Source organism: Dipodomys merriami, unplaced genomic scaffold, assembly GCF_024711535.1.
Source record: "Dipodomys merriami isolate MVZ:Mamm:240054 unplaced genomic scaffold, mDipMer1.0.p SCAF_25, whole genome shotgun sequence".
Taxonomy (NCBI): domain Eukaryota; kingdom Metazoa; phylum Chordata; class Mammalia; order Rodentia; family Heteromyidae; genus Dipodomys; species Dipodomys merriami.
Genome location: NW_027203937.1, coordinates 14,249,986 through 14,263,708, shown reverse-complemented (window position 1 = coordinate 14,263,708; position 13,723 = coordinate 14,249,986). Strand labels below are relative to the sequence as shown.

Sequence of the window (13,723 nt, the reverse complement as noted above, 5' to 3'; positions counted from 1 at the left end):
AGGCTGAGTCTAGAGAAAGGAAAGCAGTTGTTCTAGAGAGAGAGAGAGAGAACTGGTATAGGGAGGCAGAAGATGTGGCTGAGAATAGGTCTGCATTGTGTGCCTTTACCACAAAGCCAGGGTACGTGGCCTTGGCCCCCAGGCCAGTGGAGATGTCTAAGGAGGAGGGATGTGGATGGTGGAGGAGCACATCTTGAGTGTGGATGTGCAGTCTGGGCTTCTGTAAGGTCTAGGTGGTGGAGGCCTGGCAAGGCCAGGGCCACCTCATTGGGTCCCTTGTGGGCAGTACCTACGGAACTTCATCCACGGGGGGCCGCCTGGCTATGCCCCGTACTGTGAGGAGCGTCTGAGGAGGACCTTCGTCAACGGGACGCGGACACAACCGCCCAGCTGGCTGGAGCTGCAGGTCGACCCCAACTCCTGTGCCTTCCCGGTGCCCTAGTGCCCAGAGCTGTTCCCTGCTGCGGGAGTCTGTGGTTCATCACCCCATCATGAGGTTCTGGGATTCCCCGGGGAAAGGAAAGCCCGAAGGATCACTGGTCCCATTTACTGACCTCATGCTAAAGTGGCTTGGGTGAGGGGATTTCCCCCTGGTCCCTGTGTTCCACCAGCCATGTGGGGGCGATTGTGCTCATCTCACAGGACCAGGCAGCGTTGGGCTGGGATGCTGGGGAGCTGGGGTGCAGGGCCAGCCTCAGCCCAGGGAGTAGGCAGCCAGATCCCAGAGACAGTGAGCAGGTCTGGAATGCAGGAAGCCCACAAACCTTGATCATGTACAGGCTACCAAGTCTAAGAAGCCCATCATGTTGCCGGTGACATTCATGGATGGGACCACCAAGACCTTACTGACAGACTCCGCAACCACAGCCAAGGAGCTGTGCAATGCGCTAGCCGACAAGATCTCACTCAAGGACCGCTTTGGCTTCTCTCTCTATATCGCCCTGTTTGATAAGGTATGGCACCAGCAGAGCAGCGCTAACTCCTAGCCCAGCCCAGGGGTGCTGCCTCCTACTGGCTCAGAGGACTTTGCACGAGTCACTTGTGCCAGGGGCGAGTCATTAGCATGGGGAAGAGTTCTCTTCAGTGCACATAGGAACATGACCTGTGTGGCTGGGGCTCATTGTCTGTCCTGTGCCAGCTGGTGTGTGAGCGCCCCGTGCTGGGGAATCGCCAGCTTTATCCACTGAGCTGGATCTGGGGCATTGAGGCTTTCTCTGGCTTGCAGGTTTGGAGACAAGATCCTCGTGGGTTGGGCATAGTTTACCTGGATTTTGATTACCAAAAGACACACCTCCTGTGCTGTCGGTGATGGCCTGTCCAAAGTTTCACAAAGGACTTTTCAACTTAGAAAATGGGAAGGCCCACATAACTCTACCCATGATTGAGGCTAGGAAGATAGCAGTTGGGCCCCATTAGGGGCTGCCTCGTGGAGCCCTAGGACAACTTCCTGCCTCTCTCTGTGCCTCAGGTTTCCATCTGGACTAGGACAGTGACCCAGTTGATGGCCTCTCGAAGTTCTTCGTTGGCCCTGTGGTCTGCCCACCCTCCCACCGGGCCCTCTCTCCTGTGCTCACAGGTGTCCTCCCTGGGCAGCGGCAGTGACCATGTCATGGATGCCATCTCCCAGTGTGAGCAGTATGCCAAGGAGCAGGGTGCCCAGGAGCGCAATGCCCCGTGGAGGCTCTTCTTCCGCAAAGAGGTCTTCACCCCCTGGCACAACCCATCAGATGATAACGTGGCCACCAACCTCATCTACCAGCAGGTGGTGCGTGGAGTCAAGTTTGGGGAGTACAGATGTGAGAAGGTGAGCCAGGCAAAGCTTGCTGTGCACGCTTGCTCCGTGGGCCCCTGATTTCCACAAGCAGGCTGAGTGCTACTGTGTGTGTGTGAGGGCAGCTAGGTGTTCAGATTCAACACCACCTATACCTCATGGCTCTTGAGAGGAGGAGGTGAAAAGATAGGAGTGAGGACTGTGAAGAATCTCCCGAATCCTCACTGGAAGCGTCCCTATACCCACAGTGACTGTGCCTGGCACCACAGGCACACTTCAGGACCTACTTGCAGTATTTTTCTGAGCTGTCCAGTAAGCTCAAAAGGAGAGTCAGTTGTTTAGACAGGGCTTTCCAAGTATATATGTTGTAACGCCTTCTGAGGACAGAACCCATGTAGTTGTCTTGTGTTTGAAGCCATGGTGGTTCTGGTTCTGGTAGAGATGGTGATAATGATGGCATGTCAATAATGACCATAATTTGTTTTGTTTTGTTTTCCCACATGTGTGTGCTGGTACTGGGACTTGAACTCGGGGCCTTGTACTTTTTGTTGTTGGGGGGTTGTGGTGGTATTTGTGGGGCCTGAGTGCTGTCCCTGAGGTTTTGTGCTCAAGGTGACAGCCACAACTCCACTTCCAGTTTTCTGGTGGTTCATTAGAGATAAAAGTCACACAGACTTTTCTGCCTGGGCTGTCTTCGAACCATGATCCTAGAGCTCAGCCTCCTGAATAGGTAGGATCCTAGGCATGGACCACCAGAGCCTGGAAAGGGCTTTGTACTCTTCTTGCTTGGCTTTTTTGCTCAAGGCTGGCACTCTACCACTTGATTCATGCCTCCACTTCCAGTTTTGGCTAATTGAAAATAAGAGTCTCATGGATTTTTTTTCCTGCTTGGACTAGTGTCCAACTTCCATCCTCAGATCTTAGCTTCCTGAGTAGGTAGGATTACAGGCATGAGCCATCCACACCTGGAGGACAATGGTATTTAATGCTGTGGTGATGGTGATGTTGGTAATGGAACCGATGATCGTTCAGGTGGTGATAAGCTAACATTCAGTTAGACTGTGTTAGAATAGCCATAGCAGTTGCTAAAGTTCTGAAACATTTCAGACTCACTAGAAAATACTGTTGCCTTCAAGGCCCTAAGAGCTGTGGGGGCCGTAGATGGCCATCCCTGGCTGCCATGCAGCTTGGCTCAGCTCTCTGCAGCCTCCACAGCAGAGCCTGCTTCTGGGTAGGACGTGACTCTTCCCCTAGGGGTAGAGTGGTGAGATGGAGGAGGTGGGGCAGGGGTGGTAATGGCCCTGTACTCTCCTCAAAGCATCCCCAGCTGTTGGGAGCTGTCCTGTTCTCCAGGACAGCTTCTCTTCTTGTTTGTCCTCAGCCCCTATTGCTGCTGCATAGGGCTGGATATGCAGGTGTTTGTTTGCCTCAGACAGGCTGGCTGCTCTCTCTGGGTCAGTTCCTGAACCACTAGGACTGAGTCCAGGTTGGCGGCTCTGCTATGGGACCAGGGCAGAGCACGTGCGTGGCTTTGTCCTTGAAGAGTTCCTGGTTTTCTGGGCAGACAAGAGTACTGCTGTGAACTGGGGCAAACACAGGGGGCCAGTCCTAAGGGCCAAGGTTCCTAACCCACAGAAGACAGTCTCGGCCTCCCCTGGTCTATAAGGGCATCCCCAGGGGATGGACCACTGCGTGACTGAAGTCCCCACCTTCAGGAGGATGACCTGGCTGAGCTGGCTTCCCAGCAGTACTTCGTGGACTATGGCTCCGAGATGATCCTAGAGCGACTCCTGAACCTCGTGCCCACCTACATCCCCGACCGTGAGATCACACCCCTGAAGACACTTGAGAAGTGGGCCCAGCTGGCCATAGCAGCCCACAAGAAGGTACGGAGGTCAGGAGGGGCCTGAGGAGGGGCAAGGACCCACATAGTCAAGGAGGTGACTGCTCCCACTTGCCATCTGTTTGTCTGTGAGGTGGAGGGACAGGGCTCCAGCAGTCATTTCTCTGCCATGGACTTCAGCTCATGTGTGTCCTTTGATGCCTGTTCTGAGCTTGTTATCCCGGACATGGATCAAACCCAGTCCTAAGGCTGCGAGTATTGGGGTGACCTTTCCTAATATAGCACTAGCTGCTTACAGACACCAATCACTCAGGGGTACAAGTGGTTGCTGGAGGGACTTTCTCTTTTCTTACACACACACTCTCTCTCTCCTTCCCTTCCCTTCCCTTCCTTCCCTTCCATTCCTTCCCTCCCTCTCCCTTCCTTCCTTCCTTCCTTCCTTCCTTCCTTCCTTCCTTCCTTCCTTCCTTCCTTCCTTTCCTTCCTTCCTTCCTTTCCTTCCTTCCTTCCTTCCTTTCCTTCCTTCCTTCCTTCCTTTCCTTCCTTCCTTCCTTCCTTTCCTTCCTTCCTTTCCTCCTTCCTTCCTTCTTTCTTTTCTTTTTTTTTCTTTTCTTTCTGATGTGGGGCTTGAATTCAGAGCCTGGGCACTGTCCCCAAGCTTTTGTGCTCAAGACTAGTGCTCTGTCATTTTGAACCATAAAGCCACTTCCAGTTTTCTGGTGGTTAATTGGAGATAAGAGTCTCACAGACTTAACTGCCCAGGCTGGCTTTGAACTGAGATCCTCAGATCTCAGCCTCCTGAGTAGCTAGGATTACAGGTGTGAGCCACCAGCACCTGGCTTCCTCCTTTTTCTTAAAAGAAGTCCAGCCTCCTTCCTGCCCAGGTCTCTAGATACAGTCATCCATCATATGTCTTATGCAGAGTCCCAGGCCATGGCTAGATGAGAGTAGTAGTTCCTGCCCAAACTAAGGGGGTCCCCATGTAGACAAGACCGCACAGTTGGGAAAGGAGCAAAGGGCACTGTGAAAGTTGCCCAGGGCCCTCCCACCTCCAAGGCCACATGCCTCCCTGTGCAGCTCTTCATCTGCTCTCTTGTCTTTGCTGGTTAGCTTCTCACCAGCTTCTTCCCCAGGCCTGGTCCTTCCCTCCAGCTCCTCCAGAAGAAGAATGCCCTTGGCATCTGGTCAGCTGCTGAAGTCTGTCCATTCTGCCTCCCAGGCAGCTACCTGCATCTCCTACCCCTCACTGCCCCTCCCCCCACTCACGGTGCTTCTAACTCCTGATCTGCCTGGCCAGGGTGTACAGAAGTGGTTTTGTCACTGTCCATAGCCCAGGGCCCAGTATCCCATGCCTCATGTCCATCCCTTTTCCTTATCACCGCAGCTCACACACCTCCATTGGGTAGCACACCCCTCCCCTGAGCCTGGCCCCCGGGGCTCCACCTGCGCTCACCGGGATCCCCAGCTTTCCTATTGCTGCTATATGGGGAAGGCCCTGAGAGTGGCCCCCAGCTGGACAGCTCCTCAAAGCGCTCCCTGATATTGCTTGGATAAGAGAAAATAAGGTGGTGGGTGGGTTTTAGGGCCACCCAGGCCACCCTGGGCTAGCAGCAGGCATGTCTGCTTACACATTGTCCTTTGTCCCGCTTTGTTTCCTTCAGGGGATTTATGCCCAGAGGAGAACCGATGCCCAGAAGGTCAAAGAGGATGTGGTCAATTATGCCCGCTTCAAGTGGCCCTTGCTTTTCTCCAGGTTTTACGAAGCCTATAAATTCTCAGGTACTCCAGTTCTCAGGCTCTCTCTCCTCATTGCTCTGCAGTCCCAGCCCATGGCTAAACTGGGCTCCCCATTGGTGGAGGCGTGCAGTGGGGACCAGGCCTTCTCAGCCTTGCGGCTGAGGACACAGCCTCCCTGCAGGTCAAACACGAAGAGGATTGGAACCATTGAAGCTCTGTGTGTGTGTGTGTGTGTGTGTGTGTGTGTGTGTGTGTGTGTGTGTGTGTGTGTGTGTGTGTGTGTGTGTGTGTGTGTGTGTGTGTGTGTGTGTGTGTGTGTGTGTGTGTGTGTGTGTGTGTGTGTGTGTGTGTGTGTGTGTGTGTGTGTGTCTGTGTGTGTGTGTGTCTGTGTGTGTGTGTGTCTGTGTGTGTGTGTGTCTGTGTGTCTGTGTCTGTGTGTCTGTGTCTGTGTGTCTGTGTCTGTGTGTCTGTGTGTCTGTGTGTGTGTCTGTGTGTGTGTCTGTGTGTGTGTGTGTGTGTGTGTGTGTGTGTGTCTGTGTGTGTGTGTCTGTGTGTGTCTGTCTGTCTGTCTGTCTGTCAGTCTGTCTGTCTGTCTGTCTCAGGGTAATGGTGGGACCGGCTCTTCTGGGCTCTCTTTCTACAAGTGAGAACAAGTTGGCTTAGTATGGCTGCTATCAGCCTGCATAGGCCACTGTTGTAGGCTGTCTTTCCTGGGCGCCTGCATGTTCCTTGTGTTGTCACTGGGCTTTCTAGAATCGCCACACGAGTGCAGCAGGGAACCTTGGGGCTGAGCCGACCCACCTTCTCCCTGTCCCACTTTCCCCCTGTCCCACCTTGGTGCAGGGCGATGATTTGTCCAGAGCAGTACAAGAGCCAGTGGTGAAGATGGGACCTACACCATTTCCAGACCCACTATGCTCTTCCTGCCACATTTTGGCCTGTAGGGTAGCCTTACCAAGCCTCGGTTTCCCTACTTATAAAACGGAACCATCCATGCCAGGCTAGCTGCCACCTTGCGGTTACGAGGGTGGGGAGGGCTGGGTGCAGGAACAGGGCGGCCTCTGTCAGTGCCATTGCTACTGTCCCAGGCCCCAGCCTCCCCAAGAATGACGTCATTGTGGCTGTCAACTGGACGGGCGTCTACTTCGTGGATGAGCAGGAGCAGGTCCTTCTGGAGCTGTCCTTCCCAGAGATCATGGCTGTGTCCAGCAGCAGGTGACAAGGGTAGCTGGGACATAGTTGATGGGGAGGCAAGGGTGCACACAGACCCCATGGAGCCCATGCTAGGGGAGAAGCACATAGTGGGAGCCTTCCAGCAGTTCAGCGCCCATCTGGGGCCGGCAGCAATGTCTCTGGCTATATCTCACGCAGGCCAGGGATGGTTTTATGGGATGCAGTGGTGACAGCCCTTGCTCTCTTGGATCTTCGGCTGAGAGGGAGACAGACATTGAACAGGCCACTTTAGAGCAGAAGCAGTATGATGGGGGTAGGGGTGACTTCCTGGTGGAAGTAGCATGTGACTGAGAGTTGAGGGGTCCATAGGACTTAGATAGGAATGATGGGGACAAGGTGGGCCTTGGCCAGACCCCGCCCAGCCCTGGTGGGGCTATGTCTGTCTGGGAGGAAGATGGTGTGTGAACTGGGCCAGGTCTGGCTCTGGCTGGACTGCTCTGACTCGCTGGCCTTGGTCTCCTTCAGGGAGTGCCGTGTCTCGCTCTTGCTGGGCTGCTCTGATCCGGGCTGTGTTGTACCTCACACGGGCCAGGCAGGACTGACCTCCTTGGGGCTCTGTTCTCCGTGTTGGTCCTGTAGGGGAGCAAAGCTGATGGCCTCCAGCTTCACGCTGGCCACCATCAAGGGGGATGAGTACACCTTCACGTCCAGCAACGCGGAGGACATCCGTGACCTGGTGGTCACCTTCCTGGAGGGGCTGCGGAAGAGATCTAAGTATGTGGTGGCCCTACAGGACAACCCCAACCCCGGTGAGTGGTTGCCACAAGGGTCCCTGGGACATTAGGCAGAGCATGCTCCTTGACCCAGCCTTCAAGGCCTCTGGTGCCTTGTGATCCGTTCTTCCCAGACCCTGAGCCAGACAGCCCCCTGGGAAACCCGTCTTCTCCCTCCCTTCCATTCTCACCAGTTAGATCCAAATAATCATTGCCTTCAAATGATGGCTGTGTAGGTAGCAGCTCCCTGGATGGAGTACCTCCCAGCTGCCCACTGGGCAGTATGGGCACCATGTGACAGCATAGTGATCAGGGCATCCCAGAGGCTGCAGGAGCCACAGAAGGGGCCTCTATGCAGCCTGGGGTCCAGAGAGGAAGCAAGGGTGAGCAGAGGGTGAGGCAGAAGATGGTGAGAACCAAGCAGAGGAGCAGGAGAGAGCTGGCATGCCTGAGAACTGGAAATAGTTTGGTTTGATTGTGATGGGGAGAGAGAGGAGTCCATGAAGCCACCTCTTAATGGGCACAGGATGCATTTTCTCCTGAAGGTGTTCTATAGAAGGTTTTGGAGCAGGAGCATGATGACATTTGTCTGGGTAGAGGGTCATGGCAAGGTGAAGACCGGGTGGCAGGTGGGCAGAGAGTGGGCAGTAGTGGATTATAGATCAGGATCCCAAATCAAGATGTTCTGATTCAATCCTCCTCTCTGCCCCATGTGTCCCCATGCACCTCTCTCTGTAGCCGGCGAAGAGTCAGGCTTCCTCAGCTTCGCCAAGGGTGACCTCATCATCCTGGACCACGACACGGGCGAGCAGGTCATGACCTCAGGCTGGGCCAATGGCATCAATGAGAGGACCAAGCAGCGTGGGGACTTCCCCACCGATTGCGTGTATGTCATGCCCACGGTCACCATGCCACCTCGGGAGATTGTGGTATGTGGCCTGGTGGAGGCAGATGGGTGGGCAGCTCCCCAAGGCCCCGCTCTTTGTCCTCTGCTCTTGCTTGCAAAATACAACAAGGGGTTGATTGCAATCAACTCATGTTCTGCAGCTTCTCTGAAGATGGTCCAGGGGTCTTAGAGGAACACAGGCTTGAAATAGGCAGCCCCGAACTTCCATCAGAAGGCCAGGAGCTTAGAGAAGGAATCAGACAAGGCGCTGATAAGGGGTAGATGGGGGCAGAGGCCTAGGGAGGATTGTCACCTTGCATGGCCCGAAATGATTCTCGAAGGAACATTCCTTTCTCAAGCACAGCAATCCCCATGGCTCCTGAGCCAGGCTAGGCTAATCAGCAGTTTGGATCTCAGCATGCTGGGGGCTCAGGAAGAAAAGAACCCCCAGGTCAAGAAAGGCTGGGAGTACCACTCCTTCCGAGATATCTCTCCCTCCAGGTCTGGGAGAGTCTTGGCTTTCTCAGGGAGATCTCAGTGACTCCAATAGACAGCTTTTCTGAGACCTATGTGTCTCGGCCCCCAGGCCCTGGTCACCATGACCCCTGATCAGAGGCAAGATGTCATCCGGCTCCTGCAGCTGCGGACGGCCGAGCCCGAGGTGCGAGCCAAGCCCTACACGCTGGAGGAATTTTCTTACGACTACTTCAGGTGACGATCGTGTCGGGACATGCGGTGGGCATGGGAGGTGGGAGGCAGGAGCCTGTCACTCTCTGGTCAGATGCTGGGGTAGATTTGTGATGCCTATGAGTAGGGCCTGGCCAGGGGCAGCCCCAGGATGAGTCTCTGGGTGTCCCCTCTCCCTGCGCAACCAGGTTCTGGGCCTGGTCCCCACCTCTGTCTGCAGTACTTGATTTCCTGGTGGGCACCTGGACAGGAGGATGGGTTGCTGCGGTTCTCAGTGCCCAGTGCTGGGGTGGGGGGCAGACATAATCGGAAGCTTCTATGCAAAAGGCAGCACAAAAAGGGACAGCTCATCGCTGTCATGGGTCTCTAGCCCAGGGTTACAGCACCACTGCCTGGGCTGCCTGTGGGGGGTGGGTGTTGATGATTCCTGTGCCGTGGCAGACCCCCACCCAAGCACACGCTGAGCCGCGTCATGGTGTCCAAGGCCCGAGGCAAAGACCGGCTATGGAGCCACACGCGGGAGCCGCTCAAGCAGGCACTACTCAAGAAGATTCTGGGCAGTGAGGAGCTGTCACAGGAGGCCTGCATGGCCTTCATTGATATCCTAACAGGGTCTGGGAGCACAGGGTTCAGTTCTCACCTGGACACCTTCCTTCCTTCCAGGGGCCAGTGCTGTGAGGGGCCTGGTCCAGCCTGGAGAGGTCCAGGGAGGGCGGCCTAGAGGATGTAGTATCTAGGCTGAGCCAGACAAAGGGGAGACACTGGGGAAGGGTCTGGCTCAGCATGTACCAAGACCTTGGGGCAGAGAAGCAGGCCTGAAGTAATTCAGCACATCTGGAGGACAGATGTAGGATGACTGAGGAAAGCTATGCAAGCCCTGTTAGGAAGCTAGGGCAAACCCAGGCTCTGGTGGCTCACATTTGTAAGCCTCGTTATTCAGGAGACTGAGAGCTCGGATCATGGTTTGAAGCCTATTAAGCATCAGAAAGCTGGAAGTGGAGGTGTGGCTCAGGTGCTAGAGTACCAGCTTTGAGTAAAAAAGCTAAGGGACAGCATTCAGGGTCCAGTAAATATGTGTGTGTGTGTGTGTGTGTGCGTGCACACGCGCACATATGCACACACACAGAGAATAGCAGCAGCAACTAGGACATTACCTCAGAACAGGAGCCCCTAGCAGGGCTGGCACGGTTGGAGTGGTAATTTGGGGAGTCCTTTGGCTGCTCTGATTTGGGATGTGGGGGTCTGTGTCTAAAGCCGAGGAGGGAAGCAGGCCATGCCCACTTTGTCATGAGTAGCCCAAGTCCCAGGGTCAGAGGGTGGCAGCGATGGGCCTCCCAGGCCGGTGTACCCTGTGTCCTCACTGGGATGCCAGGCTTGCCTTGACAATCCTACCCGTGCTCAAGTACATGGGTGACTACCCATCCAAGAGGACACGCTCCGTCAATGAGCTCACGGACCAGATCTTCGAGGGGGCCCTGAAGGCCGAGCCCCTCAAAGATGAGGCATATGTGCAGATTCTGAAGCAGCTGACTGACAATCACATCAGGTGAGCAGAGGGCAGAGGTCACCCTCCTGTGTCCTGCCCACAGCAGGAGCTGCCCTTGCCCTTTGTGGCCTTGCTTGGCCTGGGGCCCAAGCACCAACAGGCAGGCTACAGCTCTCCAGCCCCCTTCCAGGTCTGCTTTCCCAGCTCTTCCAGCTGCTGCTCCTGACACCTGGGGCACAGCCTTAAACAGCCCTGCCAGCCCCTGGCATCTCCAGGGCATGGAGCTGATGATCACCTTCCTATCTAGGCTTGGCTGAGCTGGTTTTCAGTGGTAGAAATGGCACATGGGCTAGGCGTGGGTTGTTGGGCCCAGAGGGTGTCACCTCTTCCTTGCTGGGCTAGCCTGAGGCTGGGGTGAAAAGGCAAGCCAGTGCTTGCCAGAGTCTAGGAAAGCCCCCATCCTGGCCCCATCTTCTTCTCCACACACTCAAATCCATCTTGAATCTACATGTTGGATCTTTTCACACAGCCAAACTTTTATATGTGGCATGCCCTTCCATCCCTTCCTTTGCATATCAGAATGTGCCTCATCTTTCAAAACTCCAAATGTCTCCTCCTCCTAGACGCGCTCCATGCCCCCCCCCCCACCCAATGCCAGTGGGGAAGCCACAGGAAGTCCAGAGGTTGGCCTAACTCAGTGTAGCTTACAGCACAGCAGTATATAAACCACACAATGCCTTCTTCATGTGGAGTCTCGCAATGAAAACGAAATCTCAGAGTTGCATGATTGTTCAGTAATCATGGGTTTTCATTCTGGTCTGGGTGCCTTGGCTCCATGTGGACTGGTGATTGTGTGCCCTGGGGTGGGCAGTGACCATACTGTAAGTAGCACTAGTGTTACTAGCTAGTGGCTAGCTCTCAGGGAGTGTGACCCCCTGGGGCCCATAGATCCCCGTGACTCCCCATGGGCTGCTTCCTGCAGGTACAGTGAGGAGCGGGGCTGGGAGCTGCTCTGGCTGTGCACAGGCCTCTTCCCACCCAGCAACATCCTCCTGCCCCATGTACAACGCTTCCTGCAATCCAGAAAGCACTCTCCGCTGGCCATCGACTGCCTGCAGCGGCTCCAGAAAGTCCTAAGGTATGGGACTCTGTCCACAGGGTTAGGGGGCCAGGCACACAGAGGGGTTGCTGGCCACAGCCCACTGTGGGACAAGCCCTGGGGGGTGATGGTATGGCTATACAGCCACGGAGACCAACTGTGAGATCCTTGGCTGCTAGTTACAGAATAGCAGGACCCACAGCCCATCGGGGGCACAGCTGTTCCCAGGTGTTTTCATCCAGCCCTTTCCCTCACCTGGGAGGCCAGCACAACTGGACAGCCTGGCTGATTGCAGAGCCCCTGTGTTCCCTTTTCATAGCCTGGTTCACTCCACTGCCCTGGGTGCTGGGCAGTGACCATTCTGACTAGGAAGTCAGGACATCAAGAGGCCATGTGGCTGTCTCATTGTAGGCTGTGAGGCTCAGACTGGGGCTTGTCCCAAAGTTTCCCTGGTCCCCTGAACTTTACCTCTCATCCACCCTATTTTCAGAAATGGGTCCCGGAAGTACCCTCCACATCTGGTGGAGGTGGAGGCCATTCAGCACAAAACCACCCAGATCTTCCATAAGGTCTACTTTCCTGACGACACAGACGAGGTGAGGGTCTGGCGTCTGACATCCCTTGTGCCTGACAGAGTAGGACTCTGATTGGCACATGTGCGTGTAGGTGCCCCACACCTCCCATCTCTTGCTCCTGTCCCTGGGTGAGTCAGGGCTCCGTTGAAAGATCAGACACCTGATTTGAGGGGATCCTGATGATTTCCAGGTTGTGGGGGAGGTCCTGATTCCTGGCTCAACTGCCACCTTCCCTGAGTTTTTGTCCCCCCCCATTCCCACTTCCACTGAATATGATTTATCAGGGCTGGCCCTGTGGGTGTCCCCTCCCTAGTCCCCGCTCTGTTTCTGGACACCAGGCCTGCATGGCTCCCAACTCCAGGCCTCCCCACTTGCCTGCAGGGAGAACCCAAAAGCCTTTCCTTACTCCTCACCCAAACTGGTTGTGGTCCTTCCTCCCAAAGGTGGGAGTCAGGCTGCCTTGGGGTCCCTACACTTTCCCATCTCAGTAAAGCACCTCATTTAGATGATCTAGAGGGAAACATCTAAACTTTTCTGACACTAGATACTCGCTAGATATTGCCACCACAGAATTTGGGTCGTAAAGCACAGAGAACCTTCTAGAATCCTTTTAATCTTTCCTCTCTGATAAAGCCATATCCTTCCTTTCCTCCCCAGCTATCAGAACTTCATCATATTCATAAATTCTTTCCATCCCTGCATCCAGGCTGCTTTTCCCTCCCACTTTGGGGTTTTACTTCTACCTCAAGTTTCTCCTTCCCATCACCCCATTCCTGAGGCCCCTGGTCTCTGCTTTCTCTCTTGCTTAACAGCCAGGTGGGGGTCAAGTCCTGCCTGGAGGGTCAGAAAGGATTAGATCAGAGAATATCCAGATAAGAGTTCATTTTTGCTTTCTCCTAATGCTGTGTCCAGCTCTGTTTTGGGGGTGACGGGGAGGCTGAGGAGGAGAGTCTTAGCTGGAAGAGGCCTGGCAGGACCAAGCCCCAGGAAAACCCTGCAGGAACTGAGTGAACTCCCCATTTTTACCTCTAGGCCTTCGAGGTAGAGTCTAGTACCAAGGCCAAGGACTTCTGCCAGAACATTGCCACCCGGCTGCTGCTCAAGTCCTCCGATGGATTCAGCCTCTTTGTCAAAATCGCAGACAAGGTGAAACATTGGCTGTCTACTCATCCGCTCTATGTCTGTGTCTGTCTTGGAGACTTGCTAGGGCCACAGGAGCAAGTCAGGGTGGGGGCAAGCACATGACTGTGCTTACCTCCTCAGAACCTCAGAACCCTGCACCCTCTCTTTCCACCACACTAAAACCTGTCCTCTGGGCAGGGCACATTGTCCAGCCCTCCTAGGACTATGTGCCCAGGCGTATGTTCGGCAACACAGGTCTCTCAAATGTACATTGTAGATTTGCTTTGATGAGTAACCCTGCCAATTAGCCCTTGAAATAACCCTTGAAGGCTTTGTGGTTATCTCCGTGTACTAGATTACAAAACCAGGGCTAAGAGAGGTTAATAACTCATCTGATGCGGGGCACTCATGGCTCATGCGATAATTTAGCTACTCAGGAGGTGGAGATCTGAAGATCATAATTTGAAGCCAACCTAGGCACAAATACGAAAGGCTCTTACCTCCCGTTAACTAGCAAAAAGGCTGGAAGTGGAAGTATGGCTCAAGTCATTAAGTGCCAGCCTTGAGACAA

The 13,723-nt window shown here is 54.6% G+C and overlaps 1 protein-coding gene across 1 annotated transcript in view; it reads left to right on the top strand.

Annotated features, from left to right (window-relative positions):
• The window catches only part of Myo7a (myosin VIIA), an 80,021-nt gene that overhangs the window by 57,639 nt on the left and 8,659 nt on the right, over positions 1–13,723 (top strand). The window contains exons 29-42 of the mRNA XM_070034949.1: positions 287–406; positions 780–953; positions 1,577–1,804; positions 3,487–3,657; positions 5,276–5,393; positions 6,440–6,566; positions 7,164–7,333; positions 8,036–8,226; positions 8,770–8,894; positions 9,312–9,469; positions 10,263–10,416; positions 11,339–11,494; positions 11,946–12,051; positions 13,063–13,176. Coding sequence (XP_069891050.1) covers positions 287–406; positions 780–953; positions 1,577–1,804; positions 3,487–3,657; positions 5,276–5,393; positions 6,440–6,566; positions 7,164–7,333; positions 8,036–8,226; positions 8,770–8,894; positions 9,312–9,469; positions 10,263–10,416; positions 11,339–11,494; positions 11,946–12,051; positions 13,063–13,176 — 2,112 coding nt within the window. The remainder of the gene's footprint in view (positions 1–286; positions 407–779; positions 954–1,576; positions 1,805–3,486; positions 3,658–5,275; positions 5,394–6,439; positions 6,567–7,163; positions 7,334–8,035; positions 8,227–8,769; positions 8,895–9,311; positions 9,470–10,262; positions 10,417–11,338; positions 11,495–11,945; positions 12,052–13,062; positions 13,177–13,723) is intronic.